The following is a 27692-nucleotide window of genomic DNA, read 5'->3' on the forward strand; positions in this document are numbered from 1 at the left end:
CTCCTTATCGTCCTGGATTGTCCTCTGGGCTTGTTGCTCCTACATTTCCCCCTGTGGGGAACCTTGTCGGACCTGGAATTTCCCCCATTTCTTTTCTGAATGCCCTCCACTGCTCTGCAGTAGACTTTCCCGCAAGAAGCTGTCACCAGTCAGCTTTGGCCAGATCCTGCCTTATTTTAGTAAAATCTGCCTGGCCCCAACGCAAAACCGTCTTTTGCAGGTCAACGTTGTCACGCAGATGGGTCATTTTGCCAAACTAACGGGCAATACATAAAAACACATTTTTGGGCTATTCTGGCTCGATAATAGCTAAACATGTAGCAATCAGCACCTGTATCTAGAGGGAAGATTGCCTTTCTTTGATGGCTTTAATTTCCCCAAATTGCATAATCACAGGACAAAATTATTTTTAAAAAGACGGCTACGGGACTGCATTCTTATTATGTCAGTGAAAGAATCTATTTACAAAAATTGCAAAATCGGAAAATCAAATCTTTGCAACTTGACCATGACAACAGAAGTTGCAACCTGCACTTGCCCGGCGAAACCCCGCCTCGCGCTACGAGCTGGCGTGACGCGCTGTCTCACACCACGTCGTTGCTTAGGAACCCTGTCCCCGCCCCCAAGCGGGGCAGGATGGGGGGCGCGGCGAGCCGGCTGTCAGAGGGAGGGCGGGGCGAGACGGCGGTTATCATGGGCCCGAGTTGTCAGCGGACGGCACGCTTTGTCACGTGCGAGGGAGGGGCTGGATTGTCAGGGGGCGGGGCGGGGTTGTCAGGGGGCGGGGCTGGGTTGTCATGGAGGCGGGGCTCAGTTGCCAGGGGCGTACGGGGAGCCTGCGCTGTCAAGGGGAACGGGTGGGTATCGCTGGTCTAGGGGAGGCGGGGCACGGTTGCCGGGAACGACTCTGAGTTGTCAGGGTGCAGGCTGTCAGGGGCGGAGCGAGATGTCAGGGGCGAGGCCTGGGTTGCGAGAGAGCGGGCCTGAGTTGTCAGAGGGAGAGGCTGTTGTCAGGGGCGAGGTCTGGGTTGCGAGAGGGCGGGCCTGAGTTGTCAGGGGCAGGGCCTGGGTTGTCAGATGGAGTGGCTGTTGTCAGGGGCGAGGTCTGGGTTGCGAGAGGGCGGGCCTGAGTTGTCAGGGGCAGGGCCTGGGTTGTCAGATGGAGGGGCTGTTGTCAGGGACGGGGTCTAAGTCGGTCGGGGTGACTCGCGAATGGTCAGGGGGCGGGGCCTCGGATGCTCGGGGGCGAGGCGAGTTGTCAGGGCAGGGCCTCGATTGCCAGGGGGTGGGGCGAGTTGTCAGGGGCTGGGGCTTCGGTTGCCAGGGGGTGGGGCGAGTTGCCAGGGGCGGCGCGTGCTGGCTGAGTGGAGGGTAGCGCACGGCAGCAGCTTCGAGGCAGCTGGCGGTGGCGGCAGGTGAGAAGCGGTTTCTCAGGAGGCCCCCTTGGTCCTCATTACGGCCACAGTGGCCAACCCGCCCAGTAGGTAGAAGACCGCTGAGTGGGTAGGGACGCGCGTTTAATCGATCATCGGTAAACCGGGAGGCTCGGGGTGGGCAGCGTGCGTCCGGCCGGTGGGGATGGTGAGGGTTGTTGATGTCGGTCTATTGGGCCTCGCCCAATATTCGGGGTGCCTTAAAATGGGCGCTGATCCGAATCACATGGTGAAGGGGTTCTTTCCAAGCAGGCCACATGTGACAGGAACTGCAGCAGTGTGGCTTTGCAAGTGTTCAGAGTGTGCTGCTGAGCTGGGAGGATGCAGCCGCTACAGCTGCACGTCTTATTTTCAATTTCTTTTAAAAACATTAAAGTGAATTTTACATTTGCAAAGACTTAAATGTTTCAACCTCCCAGGTGTAGTTACTGCTCTTGAAGCTCACAGGTGATTTTATTATAAAGGTGCCCACTGTGCAATATGTGTATAAATATATAATACATGTTTCCCTCTTTTTGATATTGCAGGTGAATTGGCATTGGGTTAACAATATCCTGTGAGGAAACTTAACAGGACCTATCGGCCATGAATGTAACCAAAGGAGACCTGGCACTGTTCTCTGCCAACTCGTGTCTAGCCTACACAGAATTGGCTAAGAAGATTTCAGAGTAAGTAAACAGACTTTTTTTTCTTACAAAGCCATTGCAACATCAGATTGAGGGGTGCAGTTTACCCACCCTGATTCTTATTCTTGTGAATAATCTGTGATTTTTAAGGGCAACCAACCCATGCCAAAAGAGTGTGCCATGTAATCAGCAGGAGATTTGGTATTTTACAGTTTACTTTTTTTAAAGCATGGTGATGTGGGCAGACATCACTAATTGCGGAGTTTTTTTTTCTTCAATACGTATGAAAATGTTAGCTTATGTTTTGATAGCTATACACCCGGTTGCGTATTTTTTTCTATTTGTGGGTTTAGCTTTGAGACAGCTAGTTTAATACAGCTCATTAGGTGATTAAAAATAGTTTCCTTCCTGAGACTGCCCAACACTTTTGACATTCCATGTTTGATAAAAGTACTAAAACTGCAAATCACCCACAATTATAGCATTTGTTAACCTATTGGCATAAATTTTATAGTTTTGTTAAAATCTCTCCTGCAAATCTCCAGTATTTTTACGGGGTTAGTATAAATTCTATAAACTATAAATTAGCCTGCAGAGTTTTACTTAAACCAAAATACATGAAAGTGCTGCTTGGGCACAAAGGTTTTCCTGATGTTCGGATCTTCAATCCATGTACTGTTTCGATTTTCATATATTTTGCTAAATGAACAGTGCTAAAGTATTGAATTATTTCAACTTTTTTATCATTTGTGTCTTTTTGTTTCATTGAGGGTTGATTTTTACCCTTGATTCCATATTAGTAAGTTCAGCCTTTTGCGGTTGCAAGATGTTGTATAGCAATAGAGCAAAGTACACATTTTCATTTAATATTCAGGTATTGGGTAAGAGAAACTAGGTTTTCTTTTGAGTTTCCCTTTTGAGTAATGCAGTCTTTTTGTGGAGAGTAATTTGGAGTAACAGGAGAACTTTGCATTGATTTTTAACATTTTCCCAGTACTTCTCTTCTGTGTAGCACCATTACCAACTGACTCGATGAACAATTGTCCCATCCACTGTGCTATAGAATGGTAAAGATTGGGAATCTGCCATGTTACCAGACCCTCAGCAGTAAGAGTTTCTAATAGGGGTGCTTGGGGACCCATACCCTCGATTTTGGCAGACTTAATAAAGTAGGCAGCATTTCCTGCTCTGTTTCACTATCCAGTGAACCTGCTTGGTAAGTGGGTGTGTGCAGATGCCATGTGAAAACACCTGTATAATGGCCCCAATGCATAAAGACTCGGCTCCTTTTCTCCATGGGGGAATGGTTCATTAGCTAAGTCCGATCTACCCTCCTTAGAGTACGCAAGCTATTAATTAATTGAAGATTAACAGAGGGCAGTCAATAATCATGTAGCCATGAGACTGCGTTTTCAGAAAAGGGCGTCTTGCAATATTTTGAAAAGCGAGGGAGGGGAGCCGCTGTACAGGGCTATAAAAGTTTGAGCTTCATGGATGAAACTTCTTTTAAAAATTGAAATTATGGTTTTGCTGGGAAAGTTTCCAATCTTTAAGGTCAATAGCCAGGAGGCATAGTTTTAAAGTTATTGGTAAAAGGATTAGAGGGAAGTTGAGCAGAAATAGTTTGACTGAGGATGGTAGGATCTGGAACTGACTGTCTGAAAGATGGTAGAGGTAGAAACACTACAGGGCTACAGACCAAGTGCTGGGAGGTGGTATTAGATTGGATAAGCCTCTTTCAGCTAACACTGACAACGTGTCCAATGGAAATTTGAGTCTTTTGACTATGTTGCATAATAACGCTAAAAGCCGTTAATGAATTTGTGTCAATATGTCATGTACATTGCTTCTATTGATAAGTGCCTTTTTAAAAAATTTTGGAGGGACTTTTATCTCCACCCACTATTTAAATGCAGTGGTCAATCCATCTCTCTTTGGTGGTTTTTAACGTGATTCTGAGCCAGAAGTTAATTCCAGACAATGTTTTTTTTTAAACTTATGAATGTACCTTTTAATTTCTTGGTGGTTTCTCAAAAATGTTTTTATCCAGCTGCTGACATCTCCTTGATTTGCATTAGTACATGTACATTGTTACGACACCCTGGGATAGTGAGCGGTCAATTCCAGTCCCATTTGACCCAGAGTCGCAACACAGTTGAAATTAACTCTAAATTGGAAAAATACCCAAAGACTTGCTGTCCAATAACTACAGCCGCCGAGTTTGTAAATTTAAACTTTTATTAACTTTTATTAATAACTATAATAAAATAGGCAACAAATATAATTGGTTAATTATTTAATTTCTAACCCCCTCCCCTTCTTGAACTCACCCCACCCTCGTGTATAATAAGGGATGTAAGAATAATACTAAAAGTAAAAGGATAAAGGTCTCTGCTTCAGATGGATGTCTTCCAGTTTGATTTTTCTTCAATCTAGGCCTGCATTTGGATGATGTATTTGCTTTCAGTCTTGTAAAGATTTTCACTGTAAACTCATCAGGATCGTGAGACTTCTCTGCAGACTCCGAAGCAGAGGTCCGGAAACATTTGAGAGAGAGAGAGCAACACACAGCCTCTCCTCTCAACGTCTAGGAGCTTTTCTGCTGGGTTCTCTGAAAAAGCCTCACCTGGTAGGACCCAATCGCTGTCGGTTGCCGGGCAGAATATGATCCCTGGCCATCCATTGGTCATCAGCCAACCAATCAAACTGAATCCCTCCAATTTCTTGGGTGCCATATAGTCTGAGTTCTTCTGTTCTACAGTGTTCTATTTTTCAACTTTATAGAGTTTCTCACTTCCCCAGCTTGACTTAAAGGTATGTCTCCATTAAAGATCCATGTACCAAAACAATAATAGAAAATAGGTACAGGAGTTGGCCACTCGGCCTTTCGAGCCTGCACCACCATTCAATATGAGCATGGCTGATCACACAAATTCAGTATCCCACTCCCGCTTTCTCTCCTTACCCCTTGATCCCTTTAGCTGCAAGGGCCACGTCCAGCTCCCTCTTGAATGTATCCAATGAACTAGCCCCAACAGCTTTCTGTGGTAGAGAATTCTGCAAGTTCATAACTTTGAGAGAAGAGGTTCTTCCTAATCTCAGCCCTGAATGGCTTACCCCTTATTCTTAGACTGTAACCCCTAGTTCTGGACATCCCCAACATTGGGAACATTCATCCTGTATCTAGCCTGTCCAGTCCCATCAGGATTTAATATGTTTCTGTGAGACTCCCTTGCATTCTTCTAAACTGTGAGAACAAGCCCAGCCGATCCAGGCTTTCTTCATATGTCCATCCTGCCATCCCGGGAATTAGTCTGGTGAACCTTCACTGGACACCCTTAATAGCGAGAATGTCATTCCTCAAACTAGGAGACCAAAACTGCACACAATACTCAAGGTGTGGCCTCACTAAGACCCTGTATAACTGCAGCAAGACATCCTTATTCCTTTTTTTTTTCTTTTTTTTAATTAAATATTTTATTGAAAATTTTTGGTCAACCAACACAGTACATTGTGCATCCTTTACACAATATTATAACAACACAAATAACAATGACCTATTTTATAAACAAAAAATGAATAAATAATAAATAACAAAAATGAAAACTAGCCCTAATTGGCAACTGCCTTGTCACAAGTAACACTCTCCAAAAATATAATTTAACAGTCCAATATATAATTATCTGTAGCAACGACCTATACATACTATACAGTATATATTAACAACCCTGAGAGTCCTTCTGGTTGTTCCTCTTTCTCTCCCCCCCCCCCCCCCATCCTGGGCTGCTGCTGCCTTCTTTTTCCCATTCCGTCTATCTTTCTGCGAGGTATTCGACGAACGGTTGCCACCGCCTGGTGAACCCTTGAGTGGACCCCCTTAGGACGAACTTAATCCGCTCTAGCTTTATAAACCCCGCCATGTCATTTATCCAGGTCTCCACCCCCGGGGGCTTGGCTTCTTTCCACATTAGCAATATCCTGCGCCAGGCTACTAGGGACGCAAAGGCCAAAACATCGGCCTCTCTCGCCTCCTGCACTCCCGGCTCTTGTGCAACCCCAAATATAGCCAACCCCCAGCTTGGTTCGACCCGGACTCCTACTACTTTTGAAAGTACCTTTGTCACCCCCATCCAAAACCCCTGTAGTGCCGGGCATGACCAAAACATCTGGGTATGATTCGCTGGGCTTCTCGAGCACCTCGCACACCTATCCTCCACCCCAAAAAATTTACTGAGCCGTGCTCCAGTCATATGTGCCCTTTGTAATACCTTAAACTGAATCAGGCTTAGCCTGGCACACGAGGACGATGAGTTTACCCTGCTTAGGGCATCTGCCCACAGCCCCTCCTCGATCTCCTCCCCCAGCTCTTCTTCCCATTTCCCTTTTAGTTCATCTACCATAGTCTCCCCTTCGTCCCTCATTTCCCTATATATATTTGACACCTTACCATCCCCCACCCATGTCTTTGAGATCACTCTGTCCTGCACCTCTTGTGTCGGGAGCTGCGGGAATTCCCTCACCTGTTGCCTCGCAAAAGCCCTCAGTTGCATATACCTGAATGCATTCCCTTGGGGCAACCCATATTTCTCGGTCAGCGCTCCCAGACTCGCGAACTTCCCATCCACAAACAGATCTTTCAGTTGCGTTATTCCTGCTCTTTGCCACATTCCATATCCCCCATCCATTCCCCCCGGGGCAAACCTATGATTGTTTCTTATCTGGGACCCCCCCCAAGGCTCCAGTCTTTCCCCTATGCCGTCTCCACTGTCCCCAAATCTTCAGTGTAGCCACCACCACCGGGCTTGTGGTGTAGTTCCTCGGTGAGAACGGCAATGGGGCTGTCACCATAGCCTGTAGGCTAGTCCCCCTACAGGACGCCCTCTCTAATCTCTTCCACGCCGCTCCCTCCTCCTCTCCCATCCACTTACTCACCATTGAAATATTAGCGGCCCAATAATACTCACTTAGGCTCGGTAGTGCCAGCCCCCCCCTATCCCTGCTACGCTGTAAGAATCCCTTCCTCACTCTCGGGGTCTTCCCGGCCCACACAAAACCCATGATGCTCTTTTCAATCCTTTTTAAAAAAGCCTTCGTGATCACCACCGGGAGGCACTGAAACACAAAGAGGAATCTCGGGAGGACCACCATCTTAACCGCCTGCACCCTCCCTGCCAGTGACAGGGATACCATATCCCATCTCTTGAAGTCGTCCTCCATCTGTTCCACCAACCGCGTTAAATTTAACCTATGCAATGTGCCCCAATTCTTAGCTATCTGGATCCCCAAGTAACGAAAGTCCCTTGTTACCTTCCTCAACGGTAGGTCCTCTATTTCTCTACTCTGCTCCCCTGGATGCACCACAAACAACTCACTTTTCCCCATGTTCAATTTATACCCTGAAAAATCCCCAAACTCCCCAAGTATCCGCATTATTTCTGGCATCCCGTCCGCCGGGTCCGCCACGTATAGTAGCAAATCGTCCGCATACAAAGATACCCGGTGTTCTTCTCCTCCCCTAAGGACTCCCCTCCACTTCTTGGAACCCCTCAATGCTATCGCCAGGGGCTCAATCGCCAGTGCAAACAATAATGGGGACCGAGGGCATCCCTGCCTTGTCCCTCTATGGAGCCGAAAATATGCAGATCCCCGTCCATTCGTGACCACGCTCGCCACTGGGGCCCTATACAACAGCTGCACCCATCTAACATACCCCTCTCCAAAACCAAATCTCCTCAACACCTCCCACAAATAATCCCACTCCACTCTATCAAATGCTTTCTCGGCATCCATCGCCACTACTATCTCCGTTTCTCCCTCTGGTGGGGCCATCATCATTACCCCTAACAACCTCCGTATATTCGTGTTCAGCTGTCTCCCCTTCACAAACCCAGTTTGGTCCTCGTGGACCACCCCCGGGACACATTCCTCTATTCTCATTGCCATTACCTTGGCCAGGACCTTGGCATCTACATTTAGGAGGGAAATAGGTCGAGAGGACCCGCATTGTAGCGGGTCCTTTTCCTTCTTTAAGAGAAGCGATATCGTTGCTTCAGACATAGTCGGGGGCAGTTGTCCCCTTTCCTTTGCCTCATTAAAGGTCCTCATCAGTACCGGGGCGAGCAAGTCCACATATTTTCTATAGAATTCGACTGGGAATCCATCCGGTCCAGGGGCCTTTCCCGCCTGCATGCTCCTAATTCCTTTCACCACTTCTTCTACCTCGATCTGTGCTCCCAGTCCCACCCTTTCCTGCTCTTCCACCTTGGGAAATTCCAGCCGATCCAAGAAGCCCATCATTCTCTCCCTCCCATCCGGGGGTTGAGCTTCATATAATTTTTTATAAAATGTCTTGAACACTCCATTCACTCTCTCCGCTCCCCGCTCCATCTCTCCTTCCTCATCCCTCACTCCCCCTATTTCCCTCGCTGCTCCCCTTTTCCTCAATTGGTGTGCCAGCAACCTGCTCGCCTTCTCCCCATATTCGTACTGTACACCCTGTGCCTTCCTCCATTGTGCCTCTGCAGTGCCTGTAGTCAGCAAGTCAAATTCTACATGTAGCCTTTGCCTTTCCCTGTACAGTCCCTCCTCCGGTGCTTCCGCATATTGTCTGTCCACCCTCAAAAGTTCTTGCAGCAACCGCTCCCGTTCCTTACTCTCCTGCTTCCCTTTTATGTGCCCTTATTGATATCCGCTCCCCTCTAACCACTGCCTTCAACGCCTCCCAGACCACTCCCACCTGGACCTCCCCATTATCATTGAGTTCCAAGTACTTTTCAATGCACCCCCTCACCCTTAGACACACACCCTCATCTGCCATTAGTCCCATGTCCATTCTCCAGGGTGGGCGCCCTCCTGTTTCCTCCCCTATCTCCAAGTCCACCCAGTGTGGAGCGTGATCCAAAATGGCTATAGCCGTATACTCCGTTCCCCTCACCTTCAGGATCAATGCCCTACCCAGCACACAAAAGTCTATTCGCGAGTAGACTTTATGGACATAGGAGAAAAACGAGAACTCCTTACTCCTAGGTCTGCTAAATCTCCACGGGTCTACACCTCCCATCTGCTCCATAAAATCTTTAAGTACCTTGGCTGCTGCCGGCCTCCTTCCAGTCCTGGACTTCGACCTATCCAGCCCTGGTTCCAACACCGTATTAAAATCTCCCCCCATTATCAGCTTTCCCATCTCTAGGTCCGGAATGCGTCCTAGCATCCGCCTCATAAAATTGGCATCATCCCAGTTCGGGGCATATACGTTTACCAAAACCACCGTCTCCCCCTGTAGTTTGCCACTCACCATCACATATCTGCCCCCGTTATCCGCCACTATAGTCTTTGCCTCGAACATTACCCGCTTCCCCACTAATATAGCCACCCCCCCTGTTTTTCGCATCTAGCCCCGAATGGAACACCTGCCCCACCCATCCTTTGCGTAGCCTAACCTGGTCTATCAGTTTCAGGTGCGTTTCCTGTAACATAACCACATCTGCCTTAAGTTTCTTAAGGTGTGCGAGTACCCGTGCCCTCTTTATCGGCCCGTTCAGCCCTCTCACGTTCCATGTGATCAGCCGAGTTGGGGGGCTTCCTACCCCCACCCCCCCCCCCCCCCCCCCCCTTGTCGATTAGCCATCACCTTTTTCCAGCTCCTCACCCGGTTCCCACGCAGCTGTATCTCCCCCAGGCGGTGCCCCCCCGCCCATCCTCTCCCATACCAGCTCCCCCCTCTCCCCAGCAGCAGCAACCCAGTAATTCCCCCCTCCCACTCCCCCCGCTAGATCCCCCGCTAGCGTAATTACTCCCCCCATGTTGCTCCCAGAAGTCAGCAAACTCTGGCTGACCTCGGCTCGCACCGTGCGACGCCCCCTCCTTCCTGCTTCTCTATTCCCGCCATGAGTATCATAGCGCGGGAACCAAGCCCGCGCTTCTCCCTTGGCCCCGCCCCCAATGGCCAACGCCCCATCTCCTCCACCTCCCCTCCTCCCCCCATCACCACCTGTGGGAGAGAGAAAAGTTACCACATCGCAGGATTAGTACATAAAACCCCTCTTTGCCCCCCACATTCGCCCCACCACTTTGTTCGAACGTTCTTTTTAATAACCCGCTCATTCCAGTTTTTCTTCCACAATAAAAGTCCACGCTTCATCCGCCGTCTCAAAGTAGTGGTGCCTCCCTCGATATGTGACCCACAGTCTTGCCGGTTGCAGCATTCCAAATTTTATCTTCTTTTTATGAAGCACCGCCTTGGCCCGATTAAAGCTCGCCCTCCTTCTCGCCACCTCCGCACTCCAGTCTTGATAAACGCGGATCACCGCGTTCTCCCATTTACTGCTCCGAGTTTTCTTCGCCCATCTAAGGACCATTTCTCTATCCTTAAAACGGAGGAATCTCACCACTATGGCTCTGGGAATTTCTCCTGCTCTCGGTCCTCGCGCCATCACTCGGTATGCTCCCTCCACCTCCAATGGACCCGCCGGGGCCTCCGCTCCCATTAACGAGTGCAACATCGTGCTCACATATGCCCCGACGTCCGCTCCCTCCACACCTTCAGGAAGACCAAGAATCCTCAGGTTGTTCCTCCTTGCGTTGTTTTCCAGTGCCTCCAACCTTTCCACACATCGTTTCTGATGTGCCTCCTGCGTCTCCGTCTTCACCACCAGGCCCTGTATGTCGTCCTCATTCTCGGCTGCCTTTGCCTTCACGACCCGAAGCTCCCGCTCCTGGGTCTTTTGTTCCTCTTTTAGCCCTTCGATCGCCTGTAGTATCTGGGCCAACAGCTCTTTCTTCATTTCCTTTTTGAGCTCTTCCACACAGCATTTCAAGAACTCTTGTTGTTCAGGGCCCCATGTTAAACTGCCACCTTCTGACGCCATCTTGGTTTTTGCTTGCCTTCCTTGCCGCTGTTCTAAAGGATCCACTGCAATCTGGCCACTTTCTCCTCCTTTTTCCATCCGTATCCAGGGGGGATTCCCTTCTGGTTTACCGCACAGTGTTTTTAGCCGTCAAAATTGCCGTTGGGGCTCCTATCAAGAGCCCAAAAGTCCGTTTCACAGGGAGCTGCCGAAACGTGCGACTCAGCTGGTCATCGCCGCACCCGGAAGTTCGACATCCTTATTCCTATACTCAAATCCTCTTGCTATGAAGGACAGCATGCCATTAGTTTTCCTCACCACCTGCTGTACCTGCATGCCAACTTTCAGCGACACCCGGGTCTCGTTCCATTTCCCCTTTTGCTAAACTGCCATCATTCAGATATGATGTGGCGATGCCGGCGTTGGACTGGGGTGAGCACAGTAAGAAGTCTTACAACACCAGGTTAAAGTCCAACAGGTTTGTTTCAAACACTAGCTTTCGGAGCACTGCTTCTTCCTTACCTGCAAATGCTCACATTCTAAGCATTGTCCTGCATCTTTGAATTTGTCTATATCTATGTTTCTGGAACATACCTCTTCATTCACCTGAGGAAGGAGCAGTGCTCCGAAAGCTAGTGTTTGAAACAAACCTGTTGGACTTTAACCTGGTGTTGTAAGACTTCTTACCCTTCAGATAATCTGCCTTCCTGTTTTTGCCAGCAAAGTGGGTAACCTCACATTCACTCACACATTATATTTGCCCACTCAGCCAGCCTGTCCAAGTCATCCTGCAGCCTCTTTGCATCATCCTCACAGCACACACTGCCACCAAGCTTAGTGTCGTCTGCAAATTTGGAGATATTGCATGCGATTCCTTTGTCCAAATCATTAATGTGTAGTGTGAATAGCTGGAGTCCTTGCACTGAACCCTGTGGTACCCCACTAGCCACTGCCTGCCACTCTGAAAATGACCTGTTTATTCACACTCTCTGCTTCCTGTCTGCCAACCAGTTCTCTATCCACATCAATACATTACCCCCAATACCATGAGCTTTGATTTTGCTCACTACTCGAAAGCATGTTGAAAGTCGAGATACACAACATTCACTGGTTCACCCTTGCCCACTCTACTGGTCACATTCTCAAAAAAATTCCAGATGATTTGTCAAGCATGATTTCCCTTCAGTGAATCCATGCTGACTTGGACTGATCCTGTCCCCGCTTTCCGAATGCTCAGTTATAACGACAAAGTAAAAGAAATAGGAAATTAGGGAATCAACAGGAAGGGCCCTTCCAGCCTCAGCAAGTTATCACTGCTGAAGTGCATGAAATAAATGCTACAGTAGTTTAAAAGATTTAGCATTTAAAAAAACAGTTTATGCTCGTTTTACATAGAAGGTGGGACTTTTAAATGGTCCGATTTGTCTCAGAGGGGCAGAAGGGCATTGATCTCCAGATTTGTGAAGCACTTAAAATCTTCTTCTGGATACAGAACTGTTATGATGTGTCGTGAGTCAATTGTTTCTGTTTATAGAATGAATCGTCAAATCCTGCCCAGGCAAACAGTTCCCAATAGGCTTCCTGGATAGTAAATTTTTGCTGTTGATTTTCTTTTTTGCCACAGTTATTCAGATTATTCATCTAGAGTCATTCAGCATAAGGCTCATCTTTCCACGCCACCCTTAATATATAAAAAAAAAAATATGATAAAATGTTTTGATCAGTATGACTTTATTGCTTTGGGGGTATTATAGAAATGCACCTTTTACCTCCGGCTTTCCCCATTTCCAGCTTTCTTTCCTCCTGTACTGAACATGGTAATACCTATTAAGGTGTTCCACCAGTGCAGACACTCTCCCATTACTTCAGCTAAATAGTCAGGTTTTCAAATGGGAGTGGGCTATTCGACCATAGTGTGCCATTACAGGTAAGTTAGACATGTAATTTACCCCGCAAAGCAGCATTCGCCGTTTCCATTAATGGAGGTCAGTGACAAGTTGTCGGGAAGCCGTCAAAGCTTTTACACTCTTTTCCCCCTCCCCCAGCCCAATTCTTGGAACATCAAGCCTATTTGTAGTGCCCACCCAAGTTATCACCACTAAAACAAAGCATTGCAGTACAGACCAACAAGCAGTGCTGGGCTCATGTGGCTCATTATGTTGGGCCACTCACCTGCTGAGCCATTGATTAAATATGATTTTTTTAGGTTTCTGTGTTCAAGAGAAAAATATGATTGCCTGTTGGTGTCGATGTAATTCTATATAATGGTTATAGGTAATAATCAATACTTGGTGCAGATTTGATGGGAAGATTTTAGTACTTCCCTGCTATTCCCCCCCCCCCCCCCCCTCCGAAAACTATGTTACCCCATATTTTTTTTTGTCTCAATATCTTCAGTTCCCTATTGAAGACATTTCTTGTGCCTTTACCCTAATTTTGTGTAAAAATCAGCAATGTGGTTTTTGAGGAACGATTTTTTTGAGGGTTATTCCTCATCTTCAATTTTAGGCGACTTGGCGTAGAACCGGGTAAAGTTCAAGTCTACCAAGAAGCTAACAGAGGTAAGTGCACAATGTAACATATTATAGTCGCAAAAAGCCTTTTGGGAATTTTGATGCATTAAGGCTTAGCTGTAGCGTGAGCATTACTTCACGAGGAATGGCTCTTGCGCATGTATAGTTTTTGTCTCTTTAAAAATAAGATCTGACACTGGGGTTATGCAAGAGGTGAAATTGCTCAGTCAGTGTGACAGATGCATACTTTGAAGGATTAATTGAATTCTGTAAGGTCAACACTGATGAAATAATGAGAACTTTTCAAAGCAGACATACTACAAAATATTGGCACAGCTTGAAGCATTTGATAGAAAGTGTCAAAGGAGCAGATGTTTTATTATGCATTCCATTTAAGATATTTTTGATTTGAAAACGAACAACCATTTTGCTGAAATACTAGAAGATACCAAATGACTGGATAGGCTAATGCTTTCAGAAGGAAGGGGAGAGAAAATTGGCCAGAATATAGTAAATCATTCCATTACAATGGTCTTGCTGATCTATTACTTGGATATATACAGTAATGTACTTGGATATATACAGTAATGACCCTATCTAATTTGTCCGTGTACTGCCTGGTGAAACTAGATAAAACTACAGGCCTGTAGCAGAGTATATCTGCATTGTTCCTTTAATTTGTACATATTGGAAATTACTGTTCTGTTGGAATGACAGGAATATCCTTCCTACTTTGGATTTTAACTGTTTTGTTTTATTATAGGCTTTAATAAAAATTCCACCAGTACGCAATGACTGTACTGCTCCCAGACATCTGCTGATACTTCTTCAGACTGGGCTAGCAGGAGTGACTCAACAGAAGCTTTGAGGTCCCTTTGACATTTCCCCCAGCCTCACTGTCAGAGGGTTTGGGCAAGATCGTTTTCAGTTATCTAGGTTCTCTTGCCTCTCAAGCTGATTTTGAATCTCATTCGCAGACTGAGAAAAAGTTTTCTCTTGAGCTATTTTTTAAAAAAACCACAGGGCCAAATTTAACCGTTAACAACATCTACAGTAAGTCTGTATCTGACATTCTACTTACTTAAAAGGATTAACTTCAGAAACCTCACTGCAATTACTGTGGTTGTTCCTGCAATTAGACCTACAATAGTCTGTACATGGGTTCCAGGTCGAACATTTATTAGTGTCTATGTTGTACAACTGCATATTTTCAGGAACATGTAAAGCAAAGCTAATGTTTATCTGTATTGCCTGTACTACTGGACAAGTGTCATGGTTCGGAACATAGGAATATACAAGACTCCAACCTTTAAAGTTCAGTGTGATTTGTAGCAGCAAGCTTTCTCCGAGGACGGTTTTTAAATTAAAAGCTGCGCAGGCGGCCACGGGTATGCTGATGTTTGATTTGTGGTTAAGCTCCTCTCTTCATCACCTTCACATCCCATTTTTGTGATTGAAAGGGAGGACAGTGACCGACTGATGAGCCTGTTGCCAGAGTGGTTGTGTAACCAGTGTGCATGCATGTGTTACAAAGACCTTGTGGCTGATGTGTCAACAGGTTTTATTTTTGGGACAGATCAAATTTGTATGTAGGATTTTAATTGGGAAGGAATTAAGATGGCAGGTTATTTGTCATAAGCACACATTTTGTTGAAGTGGTTAACATAAATACTTGGGGCCCCTAGAGCAGAATAACCCTGCATGAGCTCAAAGATAAATTTACCCCCCCAAGACCAGTGGTGAAGCCATAGCAACAATTTGTACTGAAAAATGTGTTTTTAAAAAAAAAAAAAATCACGAATGAGTTATTGAAACAAGACCAATACTCCATTAACTTTGTGGAATCTCATTGTGCACAGGCTCATTTTGCGTTTGCACAGGCTGGTTTTGCATGTGTTTGTGTAGCAACATTGAATATCCTGTAAAAGTAATTAATATGAGTAGCACTTTTAGCCTGAGGATGTAATGAGGCATTATGTAAATTAGATCTTCCATTTCCTTTCCTTTAGTTTAAATGATTTTCTATTTTATTTGTTCCCCGGGTTCCTCATGGCCTGAAACCTCTTGATTTTCCTACTGAAAGTTTATAACAGTTGCTCTGTAACCAGTATTTGTGTAATTGGATTGACGTGTCATGATCTGACTAATGCAGGAGTCATGATTTAAATGTTTGGGCACCCTTGATCCATATTCTAGGAGGAAGCAGTTCACAGCACCAAACTGCTAGTAATACTTCACAAATAACACTAAATTTGCTTTGTTTTTTGACATTCTGGGGTTTCCAGAGACACAACTCTTCCAACTACATCCCTATAATTTGTCTTCAATGTACCCACAAAAGAGTTCCTCAACCAAATTACTCTGCTGCTTTCTTACTTATTTGTGTGGTGTGATAGTTTTTGTTTGTTTAAGATTCGCTTGTCTGAAAAGCTCTCTGAAACTTTTCATTTTCTGGAGCAGCACGGTGGGACAGTGGTTAGCACATCTGCTTCACAACGCTGAGGACCCGGGTTGGATCCAGACCCCGGGTCACTGTCCGTGTGGAGTTTGCACATTCTCCCCGTGTCTGTGTGGGCCTCACCCCCACAACCCAAAATGTTGTGTTGAGTAGGTAAATTGGCCACGCTACATTGCCCCTTAATTGGGAAAAAAATAATTGAGTACACTTAAATTTTAAAAAAAGGTGCATTTTCTGACTTCTGGTTGGTAAATAGAGACAAAGATGGTATCCCATCAATCATGAAGCAGCAATATAATATGCTAATATTGAGCCATGTGATTTCACACCAAGTTATTGTTTTTGATGGTTGTAAATGGCTGGATGAGTTGTCATTTTTGGGGAGTTGAGCTTTACCAGATTGTTTTGGTAGTCTCTTTGCAGCTGTTCAATTATCACCACTGGCTAAGTAATGGAAGTACACTCCTAAAGGAAATTTCTCTGCTGAATTGTATCGTCTTCGCTTGTAAATAAATAGTATGAACTTTTCTTTTTGCTTGGGGTTGAAGAATCCAATTCTGAAATTGCTTTTTTTGTACAATTCACGCATCCATATACATTCCCCATTGCTTATTGTGGGAGTGCTAATATTAAGGTGATTTGTCAGCTATTAGCAAAGGATGGTAAAATGCCATCTAGCAGTCATGTGCATGAGTAGTTATGATAGACATCAAAGCATTATAACCTTAAATATAGGAGTAGGCTATACTGTTCCTCGAGCCTGTTCCACCATTCAAAAAGAGCATGGCTGATCTGATCTTATAATAGACTTTGTATTCTTGGATAATTCTGCTAGCAACATTTTAAAATATCTAATAATATTGTGAGAAGTCATTTTGGAAACAGCTGTTAGTTTAAGTGAAATTGTTCTCCTGGAAATAAGAAACAAAGGATTCATGATTCTAAATCTAATTGGACAGCTGTGGCCAACCGAGAAAGCCAATGATCCCGGAGGCATCTGCTGCTCACATAGATCATAACAGCGCAGTACAGATCCAACTTTCAAGACATTATTTGGTACATTTGGAGATTTTACTACATTTGAATAATTAATCTGAGTTTTGTTAATATCTATGTACGTGATATGGTAAGGATCTTCCATTGCTGCCTGAAATAGCTGGTGCTGTTATAAAGCAGTGCCTTGATAATTGACCTCCGTGGAAATAGCAAATGATTAGTGCCTCTTAGGCAGCTGCCCACAAATAAGTGTGGATGGTGTAAATGAATGAAAACCTCTTGAACAGCTCATGTCTGTGCAGAATCTTGGCTGACATTTGGTGTTAATTAATGATTGCATGATCCACTTGCATTAACTTAACTCAAACTGTAAATTGAAACATCTTGTTCTCATAACATCTAATTCCAAAGTATAGGAGTCTGGCCATTATGAGTAATCTCACAAACCTGTTAAAGTAACAATCATATCCCATTATTTGGATGCCAGAATGAAATGAAATGAAAATCGCTTATTGTCACGAGTAGGCTTCAATGAAGTTACTGTGAAAAGCCCCTAGTCGCCACATTCCGGCGCCTGTTCGGGGAGGCTGGTACGGGAATTGAAACGTGCTGTTGGCCTGCCTTGGTCTGCTTTAAAAGCCAGCGATTTAGCCCAGTGAGCTAAACCAGCCCCTGTGGAGCAGTGATTGGCTCGCCAGATACTTTCAATGCTGCACTGCAGTTACCTTCTAGAAGCAATAGAGGAAAAAGCTGGGTATGATTTACCCTCCAGGTTTTTCTTCTCTCCATTTTTGGTGGTGCTTGAGTTTCACTTGGTACTTCTTTGTCATTGGGGATTTGAAACGGTAAGTTGACATTTGCCACTTTTCGAAATGCAGGATTTAGTGTAGCCATATCTGTGTCAACTACAAGGTTTGTAAGTCACTTTTAAAACTCAACTGGCAGGTAGAGCAGGAGTTCCCTGAATAGTTGGTTCCCTTTGGGAAGAACGACTGAAGCCAAGACCATGGCACTGCAAGTGGCTCAGCTGTACTAGTGGGAGAAGATTAGGAAAAAACAGTAATGCTGAGGATTTAATGGATAGAGTAGACATGCCTTTATGCAGTTGCACATATGACTCCAGGATGATAGGTTGTCTCGCTGGTGTCAGGGTCAAACAACTGAAAGTGGGGAGAATGAATAGCTGGAGATTGTGGTGGTTCATATCGGTACTAATGACCTACGTAGAAAAATAAAGTGGGTCCTACAGGCAGATGTTGGGTGTTAGGAAGGAAATGTTAACAGTAGGATCTTGAAGGTAGTAATCTCTGGATTACTTTGTCATATGCGAATGAATACAGAAAAAGGAGGATAGTGTAGATGAATATATGGATAACGAACTGATAGGGAGACAGGGCTTTTGATTCCTGGGGCACTTGGACGACATCTGGGAAGATAAGATCTTTACAAGTTGGATGGGCTGCAATTCAACAGGGCTGTGACCAATACCTTTGCAGGGGATTTTGTCAGTGCTGGTAGGGAGGGTTTAAACTAGCTTCATAGGGGATGGGTTAGAACTTGTGTAGATTCTGAAACGAGAGACATGACATTGATGAAGAAGTAGAAAATTAGTATGCAAGTTGGAAGGCAAGAGAAAACAGTAGCTAGAAATTAAACGAGTTGTCCAGTGATTAGCGGCATTCACTTGAATACAAGGAATCTTGTGAATCGGACAGATGAGCCAAGGGCACAGGTAGATTTTGAAGTATGTTATCGTAGCTGTTAGAAGCATGCTTTAAAGAGTGACAGGAATGACAACTCAACATTCCTACTGACAGGATGGGATAGATGGGGTAAAAAAGGATTGGGGAGTCACCATATTTGTTAATGAAACAATCACAGCTGAAGGGTGGATGATATGTTTGAAGGATCATCGGATGAGTCCATATGGATTTGGGAAGAAAAGAGGGGTTGGAGTACACCGTTGACGTAGATTGGGCAAAATTGTAGGCAAATTATTGAGAATTGAAGAATAGAGCAGCAATAGGGTATTTCAAATGCCTCAAACTGTTTTTATGCCAGTTAATATTAACCAGGTATAGAAGGCACAATTCTTAAAATGCATCAGGAGAACCTTTCAAGTCAACCAGACAAGGGATTGTTCCGGATCTAATTTTAAGAAAAGAAGCTGGGCAGGTGGTAGCGATGTCAGTGGAATAGAATTTTGTCGGTAATGATCATAATCATTTAGATTTGGTGTAATTATGGAACACGACAAAGATAACCCAAAATAAAAGCTTTCAATTGGGGGGGGGGAAGACCAATTTTACAATTGTGGTTGGAAACAGCTACTTGAAGCAGGAGAGAGAGTGAATGTTTAGAAAAATATGTTGCCGCAATAAAAGAAAAGGATGAGACTCTCAAATTAAGATCCTTGGATGACATCAGAACACGATGAGGCCGAAAAAGGGATAATGTTCAATACCAAGGGCTCAATGCTGCAGGGAACTAGAGTATAGAAAGTGCAGGGTTGAAATTAAAAAGGAAATTCAGAAAGCAAAGGCGTAGGATGAAGGAAATCACCAGGGAGATGACCAATGTGATGTGAAAGGCAACTTGTGTGTAGGGGTGGAAGACATGAGCATTGTTCTGAATGAAAGCGTTGCATCTGTCTTCGCAGAAGTCGGGGATAATGTGGGCTTGGCAGTTGAGGGAGAAGTGTGAAACAATTGAACAGTATAGATAGTGAGAGAAAGTATTAAGGAATTGGCTTCTTTGAAATTGGATACGTTGTCAGCCCAGATGAAATGTATCTCTTGCTAATAGAAACCGGGCAAGAGGAAAAAATTACAACCATAAATTCCCGATTCTTTCTACTGTTGGTATGGTCGTGGTGGACTGGAGGATTGCTAGCATTGTACCATTTCTTACAAAATAGAAAAGAGTAGTCTGGGTAAGCCTAACCTCCTGGGGTGAGCAAATTATTGGATACTTTCTGAGGAACAGTATAAATTGCCTTTTATAAAGACACAAATTAATCAAGCCGTCAACATGATTTGTCAAAGGAAAGTCATGTTTGACAACTTGATTGAATTTTTTTAAGTAATTGAGGACAACACACTCGACATAGAATGCATGAATTTTGATGCACGGCAGACTGGTCCATAAAATAAGAACCCATGGTATTAAGATGGATCCAAAATTGGTTCAGTGACAGGAAGCAAAGGGTTATGATTGGGTGTTTTTGTGACTGTTTCCAAAGGGGTTCTGCGGAGCTCGGTGGGTTCCTTGCTTTTTGTGATATATTCCATGGATTAGACTTAATTTCCAGGTGATGAGAAGAAAGCTGTGCAGTGCAGGATATAACAATGGACTGGTCAAGTGGGCAGAAACATGGCAAGTGGAATTCAATCTGAAAATCTGTGGTCTTGCATTAGTAAATTAACAGGGAAAGGAAGTGACCAAGTAGTGATAGGCACCTTGGAGTGCATGTCTGCAGCTTCCGAAGTATCGAGCAGGCAGATAAGGGAGTTAAAGCATTTGGGATATTTCCTATATTTAGGCATAGAATATAATAAGCTGTGTTGGAACTGTATAGAACACTAGACTAGAGCACGGTATACAGTTCTGGTCACCCCATTAGAGGAAGGATGTGATTGCATTCGGGTACAGAAGCGATTTGAGGTTATTGCCAGGACTGAACAATTTTAGTTATTAGGCAAGATTAGACGGGCTTAAATAGAGGAGGCTGAGAGGAGATTTTATTGAGATAGAAAAGCCCAGATAGGCTGGATCAGCAGGACCAATTTCCCTTGGCCAAGAGGCCAATACGGCCAGAGTCCAATGGGTGGGATTCTCCGAAATGGAGGCCGAGTGTCCGCGCCGCGCGTTTCACGACGGCGCGAAATGGGCGCGGGCACTACCAATTCTGGCCCCTGCAAGGGGCCAGCACGGTGCTGGAGTGGTTCATGCCGCACCAGCCTCTCTTCCCGGCGCCAACTGGGTGCCGCGCCAACATGCACAGTGGCGCCGCGCCAACCCGCATGCGTGAGGGACTTCCTCAACGTGCCGGCCCCGACGCAACATGGCCGGGGCTGGAGATGCCGGCCCGCCAATTGGTGTGCCCCGATCGCGGGCCAGACCCCATCGGAGGCCCCCACCAACAGGCTGCCCCCCGACCTTGCGCGCAGAGTTCCCGCCAGCTGCGAGCAGGTGTGGACAGCGGCGGCGGGACTCTGCCGTTTCCCCTCGGCCCAACAAGGCCGGAGAATCGGGGGCCCGGCCGCCAACAGCGGCCGGCGCCACGCCAAACGTGCCGGCGCAAACGGCACCGATTCTCCGCTCCTCGGAGAATCGCGTGCCGGCGTCGGGTTGGCACGGCACGGTTACACCGATTCTCCGGCTTGGCGCGGGGCACGGAGAATTCCGCCCCATAGATTTAATGTAATTGACAGAACACTTGGTGAAGGGAGTTGAGTAATTGATTTTACCCAGAGTGTGATGGTTGCCTGAAACTAGCTGCCTGAATTGCCGAAGCAGGTACTCTCATATTTTGTTCTGCAAAAGGCATTTGCTATGAACATGGCTTGTGTGAATGTCGGAGATTTTTCTATATTCCTATTTTGTAGTAATATTATTTAAAAACTTAGGATCCAATAGATGTAGGCAGTAAAGCAGACATTTACTTGTTTATTGAAATGGCTGATGGAACATTCGATTTTTGGAGTTTCCTTGGGATGTACATTAATTAAAGAGGAATTGTGTTTTGTTCTGCTAAGCGGGTCATGGGACACCTTCAGTGGAGGAGGCTGGCGAAAGCCTTATGCTGAGGATAAAGATTATATAATTAATGGGAGGAGCCAGGTCTCTGTAGTTTTGCAGTCTGCTTATAAGACTTTTAAGTTGAACAGTTGAGTGTTTGACAATTAAATTTATTTATTGTCACGTGTACCAAGGTACAGTGAAAAGTATTGTTCTGCCTAAGTCCAGAGAGATTGTTCCATACATGAAAAAACATAGGACATGCTTAAATATATAATATAAGTAAATAGGCAGAGGCATCGGGTGAGCATACAGACTGTAGTACTATTCAGTAGAGAAATGTGTGAAGACATCAGTTCGACCCATAAGAGGGTCATTCAGGAGTCTGGTAACAGCGGGTTAGAAGCTGTTTTTGAACCTGTTAGTGTGTGTTCTCAGACTTTTGTATCTCCTGCCCAACGGAAGAAAGAATAAGCTGGAGGGGAGGGCTCTTTGATTATGCTGCCTACTTTCACAAGGCAGTGGGAGGTGTAGACCGAGCCAGTGGATGGGAGGCGGGTTTGTGTGATGGACTGGGCTGCGTTCACGATTCTCTAGTTCCTTACGATCTAGGGCCGAGCAGTTGCCATACCAGGCTGTGTTGCAGCCAGACAGGATGCTTTCTACGGTGCATCTGTAAAAATTGGTAAGAGTTAATGTGGACATGCCAAATTTCCTTCGTTTCCTGACGAAGTATAGGTGCTATTGTGCTTTCTTGGTCATAGCGTCAATGTAGGTGGACCAGGACAGATAGTTGGTGACGTGTACACCTAGGAATTTGAAGCTGCTAACCATCTTCACCTCTGCACCATTGATCCAGACGGAGGTTTGTACAATACTTTGCTTCCTGAAGTCAATGACCACCTCTTTAGTTTTGTTGGTGTTGAGGAAGAGATTGTTGTCGTTACACCACACCACTAGGGTCTCTACCTTCCTCCTGCATTCTGACTCATCTTTGTTCGAGATCCGACCCACTATGGTCATGTCATCAGCAAACTTGTAGATGGAGTTGGAGCCATATTTTGCCACAGTCGTGTATGTACAGGGAGTATAGTAGCGGTAAGTACGCAGCCTTGCGGGGCTCCAGTATTATTGATCATTGTGGAGAAGGTGTTGTTGTTTATCCTTGCTGATTGTTGTCTATGGGTCAGGAAGTCAAGGATCCAGTTGCAGTGGAAGAAGCTAAGTCCTAGGTTTAGGAGCTTTGATATGAGCTTGGCTGGGATTGATGTTGAAGGTGGAGCTGCAGTCAATGAATAAGATTCTGACGTAGGAGTCCTTGTTGTTGAAATGCTCCAGGAAAGAGAGTAGGGCCAGGGAGATGGCATCCGCTGTGGAGAGAAGAATTTTCAGGTTGTTTCTTGAAGGGTGTTGTCTCCAAAGGTCTGCACAGCGCGACAAGTAATCCTAATTGTGGCATTTGAGCTGTAATAATAATCTTTATTAGTGTCACAAGTAGGCTTATGTTAACACTGCAATGAAGCCACTGTGAAAATCCCCTAGTCGCCACATTCCAGCGCCTGTTCGGGTACACTGAGAGAAAATTCAGAATGTCCAATCCACCTAACAAGCATGTCTTTTTGGGACTTTGTAGGAGGAAACCGGAGCACCCGGAGGAAATCCACACAGACACTGGGAGAATGCATAATCTGCACAGACAGTGACCCAAGCCGGGAATCGAACCCGGGTCCCTGGCAGTGTGAAGCAACAGTGCTAACCACTGTGCTATTGGGTCACTGAACTAGAATATACAGTGGCAGGTGTTGATAGTGAGTCTTAAGCTGTAAATTGGAAAGCTATTACTGTGTTTGATTCTGTGTTTAAATTGAAGTTTGTTTTCATATAAGATATCCATTGGTCTGTGCTATTACTCCCATGGTTTAGTCCCTCAGTCTTACAAATTGCAAATTGTTGGAATTTCTCATATGGGATCCTAACGGGTTGCTGTAACTTTAAGGACCAAGAGCTGGAAAGTATGACTAGCTCTTTTTCTGCTGGCCTGGACATGATGGGCCAAATGTCCTGTTCTGTACATTTTCTCCCTCGGGCAGATGGTTTCCTTACTTGATGCCTAATTTGTTGGTAGTATAGTCGTTATATTGTCCGAGAGAATAGAGTCCAGCAGCTTTTCTGAGACAGTCTTGTTATCACAGCTGCTTTTGTGAAGAGTGATGTGAATTATGTGATGACTGGTGTTTGGCCAGTGCAATATTGTTAAATATATCTCTATAACAATTATATCCTTTTAGTAGCTGGAATGCAAGAGCCCTTTTTCATTTGAATTGAATTTTGATTAATTAGATCAGTTCAATCTGGTTTGTGTTATTTATAGGACCGATTGAATCCAAAGTTTGAGGGTCAGCCTCTTGACAACCATGTGCATGTGGATTGCTCTTGTATTCTAAATTGATTCCCCTTTCAATTTGTCTTTAATTTGTTTCTGAGGAACTGATGTGTATTTGCTTTCGGTCCCACACACTCTGATGCCATGGAGCATGAGGGCTATTGCGGCCATGATCAATATTGTTTTCACCCATTATACAAGCATTTGTTTCATAGCATTCTGGAGCAGAAACTCTGGTTCACCCTCCCCGCTCTCCTCCACTAGTTAAAGGAGGCTGCTAGGACCAGCTGTCAGCAATCATTGCCATGGTTGAAATGAACTTTTAACTGGATATAGACTAAAGATTGCACCTGTTCAGTTATACAATGTGTTTCCAAATGATACTGGGAGTTGCGGTTTGGATTTCAAGTCAGCTCTCCTCAAGTTAGCTCTCCTCAAGTTAGATTGTATGTGTAGGCAGAATGAAGACATGTATTTCAATTTTGAGCTATCGGTATCCTAATTTAACAAGTCTCTCAACAGTAATTCTGCCAGTGTCACAGACCAGCTGATCCTGACCTCTGAATTAAAAAAAAACTTTCACTTCTTCCTTTTGAAGACCCCCTCTTAAATCTGGCTCTCTTATTTTGTCAAACTGTGTAGTGACAACTCACTGGCCAGGCTCAATGAACATTTTAAGAGCAGAAATCCAGGTTATTTTGTATTAGCAACATGTGTTAACAAGATATGAAAAATGTAATTAAAGCACTGAGGTTCATTTCTAAAGGACTAGAATTTAAAATTGTTAAATTGGTGTCGCAGAACCCTGTTTAGACCACACAGCATGGTTCTGCTCCCCATATTACACAAGATATAGAATCACTGGAGACGATGCAAGGATGATTACATTCTGATCAGGATGACCTGAGGGAGTTGGAGCTCTTTTTATTCTGGGGAAGAGAGGACCATGAGGTGACCTACTCTCTGTGGCAGTAACTGGTATTTTTATCTATTCATAGATGCAAACTGAAATTTTACATTACAATGTATAAACATAAAACAGAATTTTTAAATCTTGAATGATCTATATAGACAAAAATGTGAAGTGGAAGCTAGTTAACACATTTGGAATAGACTGATTTTGTAGTTACTCTGCACAGGCTTATTGGGAACACAAGCATATGAGCTTCACTTGCCAAATACATTACATTTTGTTTTCATAGTTAGTGTCAAGGGTGAAGCATTTGCAGCTTTCAGAAGTACAGATTGTGTGGTGATCATTATCCCCAGTACTGAACTTGAGGTTTTAAAAATTGTTGCCAGTTCAAATCTAAATTGTGCAATTTTTTTTATGATGGAGGAGAATTTTATGGTACAATGACGAAGCAAAATTACTTTTGGGTGGAATTTGAGAAGTGAAAGAATTGTAGACCATTTTTAATAGAGGATGAATTGTTTTCAAATGCACTTGTTTTCAAATGCAGTAACATTTCTCAATTACAAAGGTTTACGGTTAATTTTTAAAACAAAAGGCAGAAGAACTACTGGATTAGTGATTAAACACGTTGGGTGGCACAATGGTTAGCATTCTGGCAATTGCTGTGAAAACTCTAACCAGTAACCTTGCCACTTGTTTTTTAAAAAATTATTTTTATTCAGGTTTTTATCGAAACAAAATTTTTACATAACCATTATCAACACTTAACAAAACAAGGTGAACGTTAACACTATATATATATATATATATTTTTTAAAAAAAGAATATGCAGTGAGTAAACATTTCCCGACCTTTCCCACGCGCCCCCCCCCCCCCCCACCCCACCCCACCCCACCCCGGATTGCTGCTGCTGCTGACATTTTAATGCTCTCCTAGAAAGTCGAGGAATGGCTGCCACCTCCGAAAGAACCCCATCATAGACCCTCTCAAGGCAAACTTTATGTTCTCAAGATTGAGAAACCGAGCCATGTCACCAACCCAGGTCTCCACACTCGGGGGTTTTGAATCTCTCCACATTAAAAGGATCCGTCTCCGGGCTACCAGGGAAGCAAAGGCCAAAACCTCGGCCTCTTTCACTTCCTGAACTCCTGGATCGTCTGACACACCAAAGATCGTTATCTCTGGACTCGGCACCACCCGCGTGTTTAGGATCTTGGACATTGCCTTAGCGAATCCCTGCCAGAATCCTTTGAGAGCCGGACATGCCCAGAACATATGGACATGGTTCGCTTGGCTTTCCACACATCTTGCACATCTATTCTCAACCCCAAAGAACTTGCTCATTCTTGCTGCCGTCATGTGTGCCCGATGGACCACCTTAAACTGAATTAAGCTAAGTCTGGCACATGCTGAGAAATTAACCCTGCTTAGGGCATCAGCCCACAGGCCCGCATCCAGCTCCCCGTTTAGCTCCTCCTCCCACTTGCCCCTAAATTCCACCACTGGGGCTTCCTCCGCCTCCTGTAGTTCTTGGTAGATGTCCGACGCCTTCCCCTCCCGTACCCAGGTGCCAGAGACCACCCTATCCTGTATCCTATGTGGGGGTAGCAACGGAAATGCCACCACCTGTTTTTTTTTTTTTAGAAAGGCGCGTACCTGAAGGTATCTGAAGGCATTACCAGGGGGCAGATTAAATTTCTCCTCCAACGCCTTCAAGCTGGGCTAAGTCCTGTCTATGAACAGGTCCCCCATCCTTTTAATACCTGCACAATGCCAGCTTTGAAACCCTCCGTCTATCTTGCCCGGAACAAATCTGTGATTGTTGCGTATCGGGGTCCACACAGAGGCTCCCCTGACTGCGCTCTAAAAATGGTCTCTTTACACGTGGGGTCTTATTTGCCAATACAAATCCTGAAATGATCTTGTTCACCTGCTTTAAAAAGGTCTTGGGGATGAAGATGGGAAGGCACTGGAAGACAAACAAAAATCTGGGGAGGACCGTCATCTTAATGGTCTGCACCCTCCCCGCTAGAGAAAGTGGGAGCATGTCCCACTCCCACCTTTTAAAGTCCCCCCCCCATCTGCTCTACCAGTCGGGAAAAGTTAAGCTTATACAGGGCATCCCAGTTTCGAGCCACCTGTATGAAATGAATGAAATTATAGGTACCGAAAGCTCTTCTCTGCCATCTTGAGCAGAAGCACTCCCAGTCTCTTCTCCTGCCCTTTAGCTTGGATCACGAACATCTCCCTTTTCCCCTCGTTTAATTTGTACCCCGAAAAGCTACTGAAGTCCCTCAGAATCTGCATGACCTCCCCATCCCCTCCAGTGGGTCCGAAATATACAAGAGCAGATCATCCGCGTAGAGCGAGACCCGATGCCCCCCCCCCCCCCCCCCACCCGAACCAATCCCTGCCAGTTCTTTGAAGCCCTCGGCGCTATGGCCAACGGCTCTATTGCAAGGGCAAATAGTAACGGGGAGAGGGGGCACCCCTGCCTTATCCCTCGGTGAAGCCTAAAATACTTCGATCTCACCCGGTTCGTCCATATACTTGCTACGGGGGCCTGATAAAGTAGTTTGACCCACCCTATGAATCCCTCACCGAATCCAAACCTTCTTAGCGTTTCCCACAGGTACTCCCATTCCACCTGGTCAAAGGCTTTCTCTGCATCCATCGCAGCCACTACTTCTGCCTCCCCTCCTTCTAAGGGCATGATAATGTTTAGGAGCCTCCGGACATTGGTGTTCAGTTGCCTGCCCTTAACGAAGCCTGTCTGATCCT

At 45.2% G+C, this 27692-nt stretch overlaps 1 protein-coding gene across 6 annotated transcripts in view; it reads left to right on the forward strand.

The window, feature by feature from the left end:
* The first annotated feature begins 1330 nt into the window (after nt 1–1330).
* The window catches only part of prpsap2 (phosphoribosyl pyrophosphate synthetase-associated protein 2), a 57906-nt gene continuing 31544 nt past the window's right edge, over nt 1331–27692 (forward strand). For 4 of the 6 annotated variants that reach the window (XM_072481614.1, XM_072481616.1, XM_072481615.1 and 1 more), the window contains exons 1-3: nt 1331–1415; nt 1961–2101; nt 13414–13466. In XM_072481614.1, coding sequence (XP_072337715.1) covers nt 2019–2101; nt 13414–13466 — 136 coding nt within the window. In that variant the 5' untranslated portion in view covers nt 1331–1415; nt 1961–2018. Of the gene's footprint in view, nt 1416–1483; nt 1504–1960; nt 2102–13413; nt 13467–27692 lie in introns of those variants that run through there. The other 2 variants (XM_072481613.1, XM_072481617.1) reach the window with 2 other exon arrangements.

Source organism: Scyliorhinus torazame, chromosome 17, assembly GCF_047496885.1.
Source record: "Scyliorhinus torazame isolate Kashiwa2021f chromosome 17, sScyTor2.1, whole genome shotgun sequence".
Classification (NCBI taxonomy): Eukaryota; Metazoa; Chordata; class Chondrichthyes; order Carcharhiniformes; family Scyliorhinidae; genus Scyliorhinus; species Scyliorhinus torazame.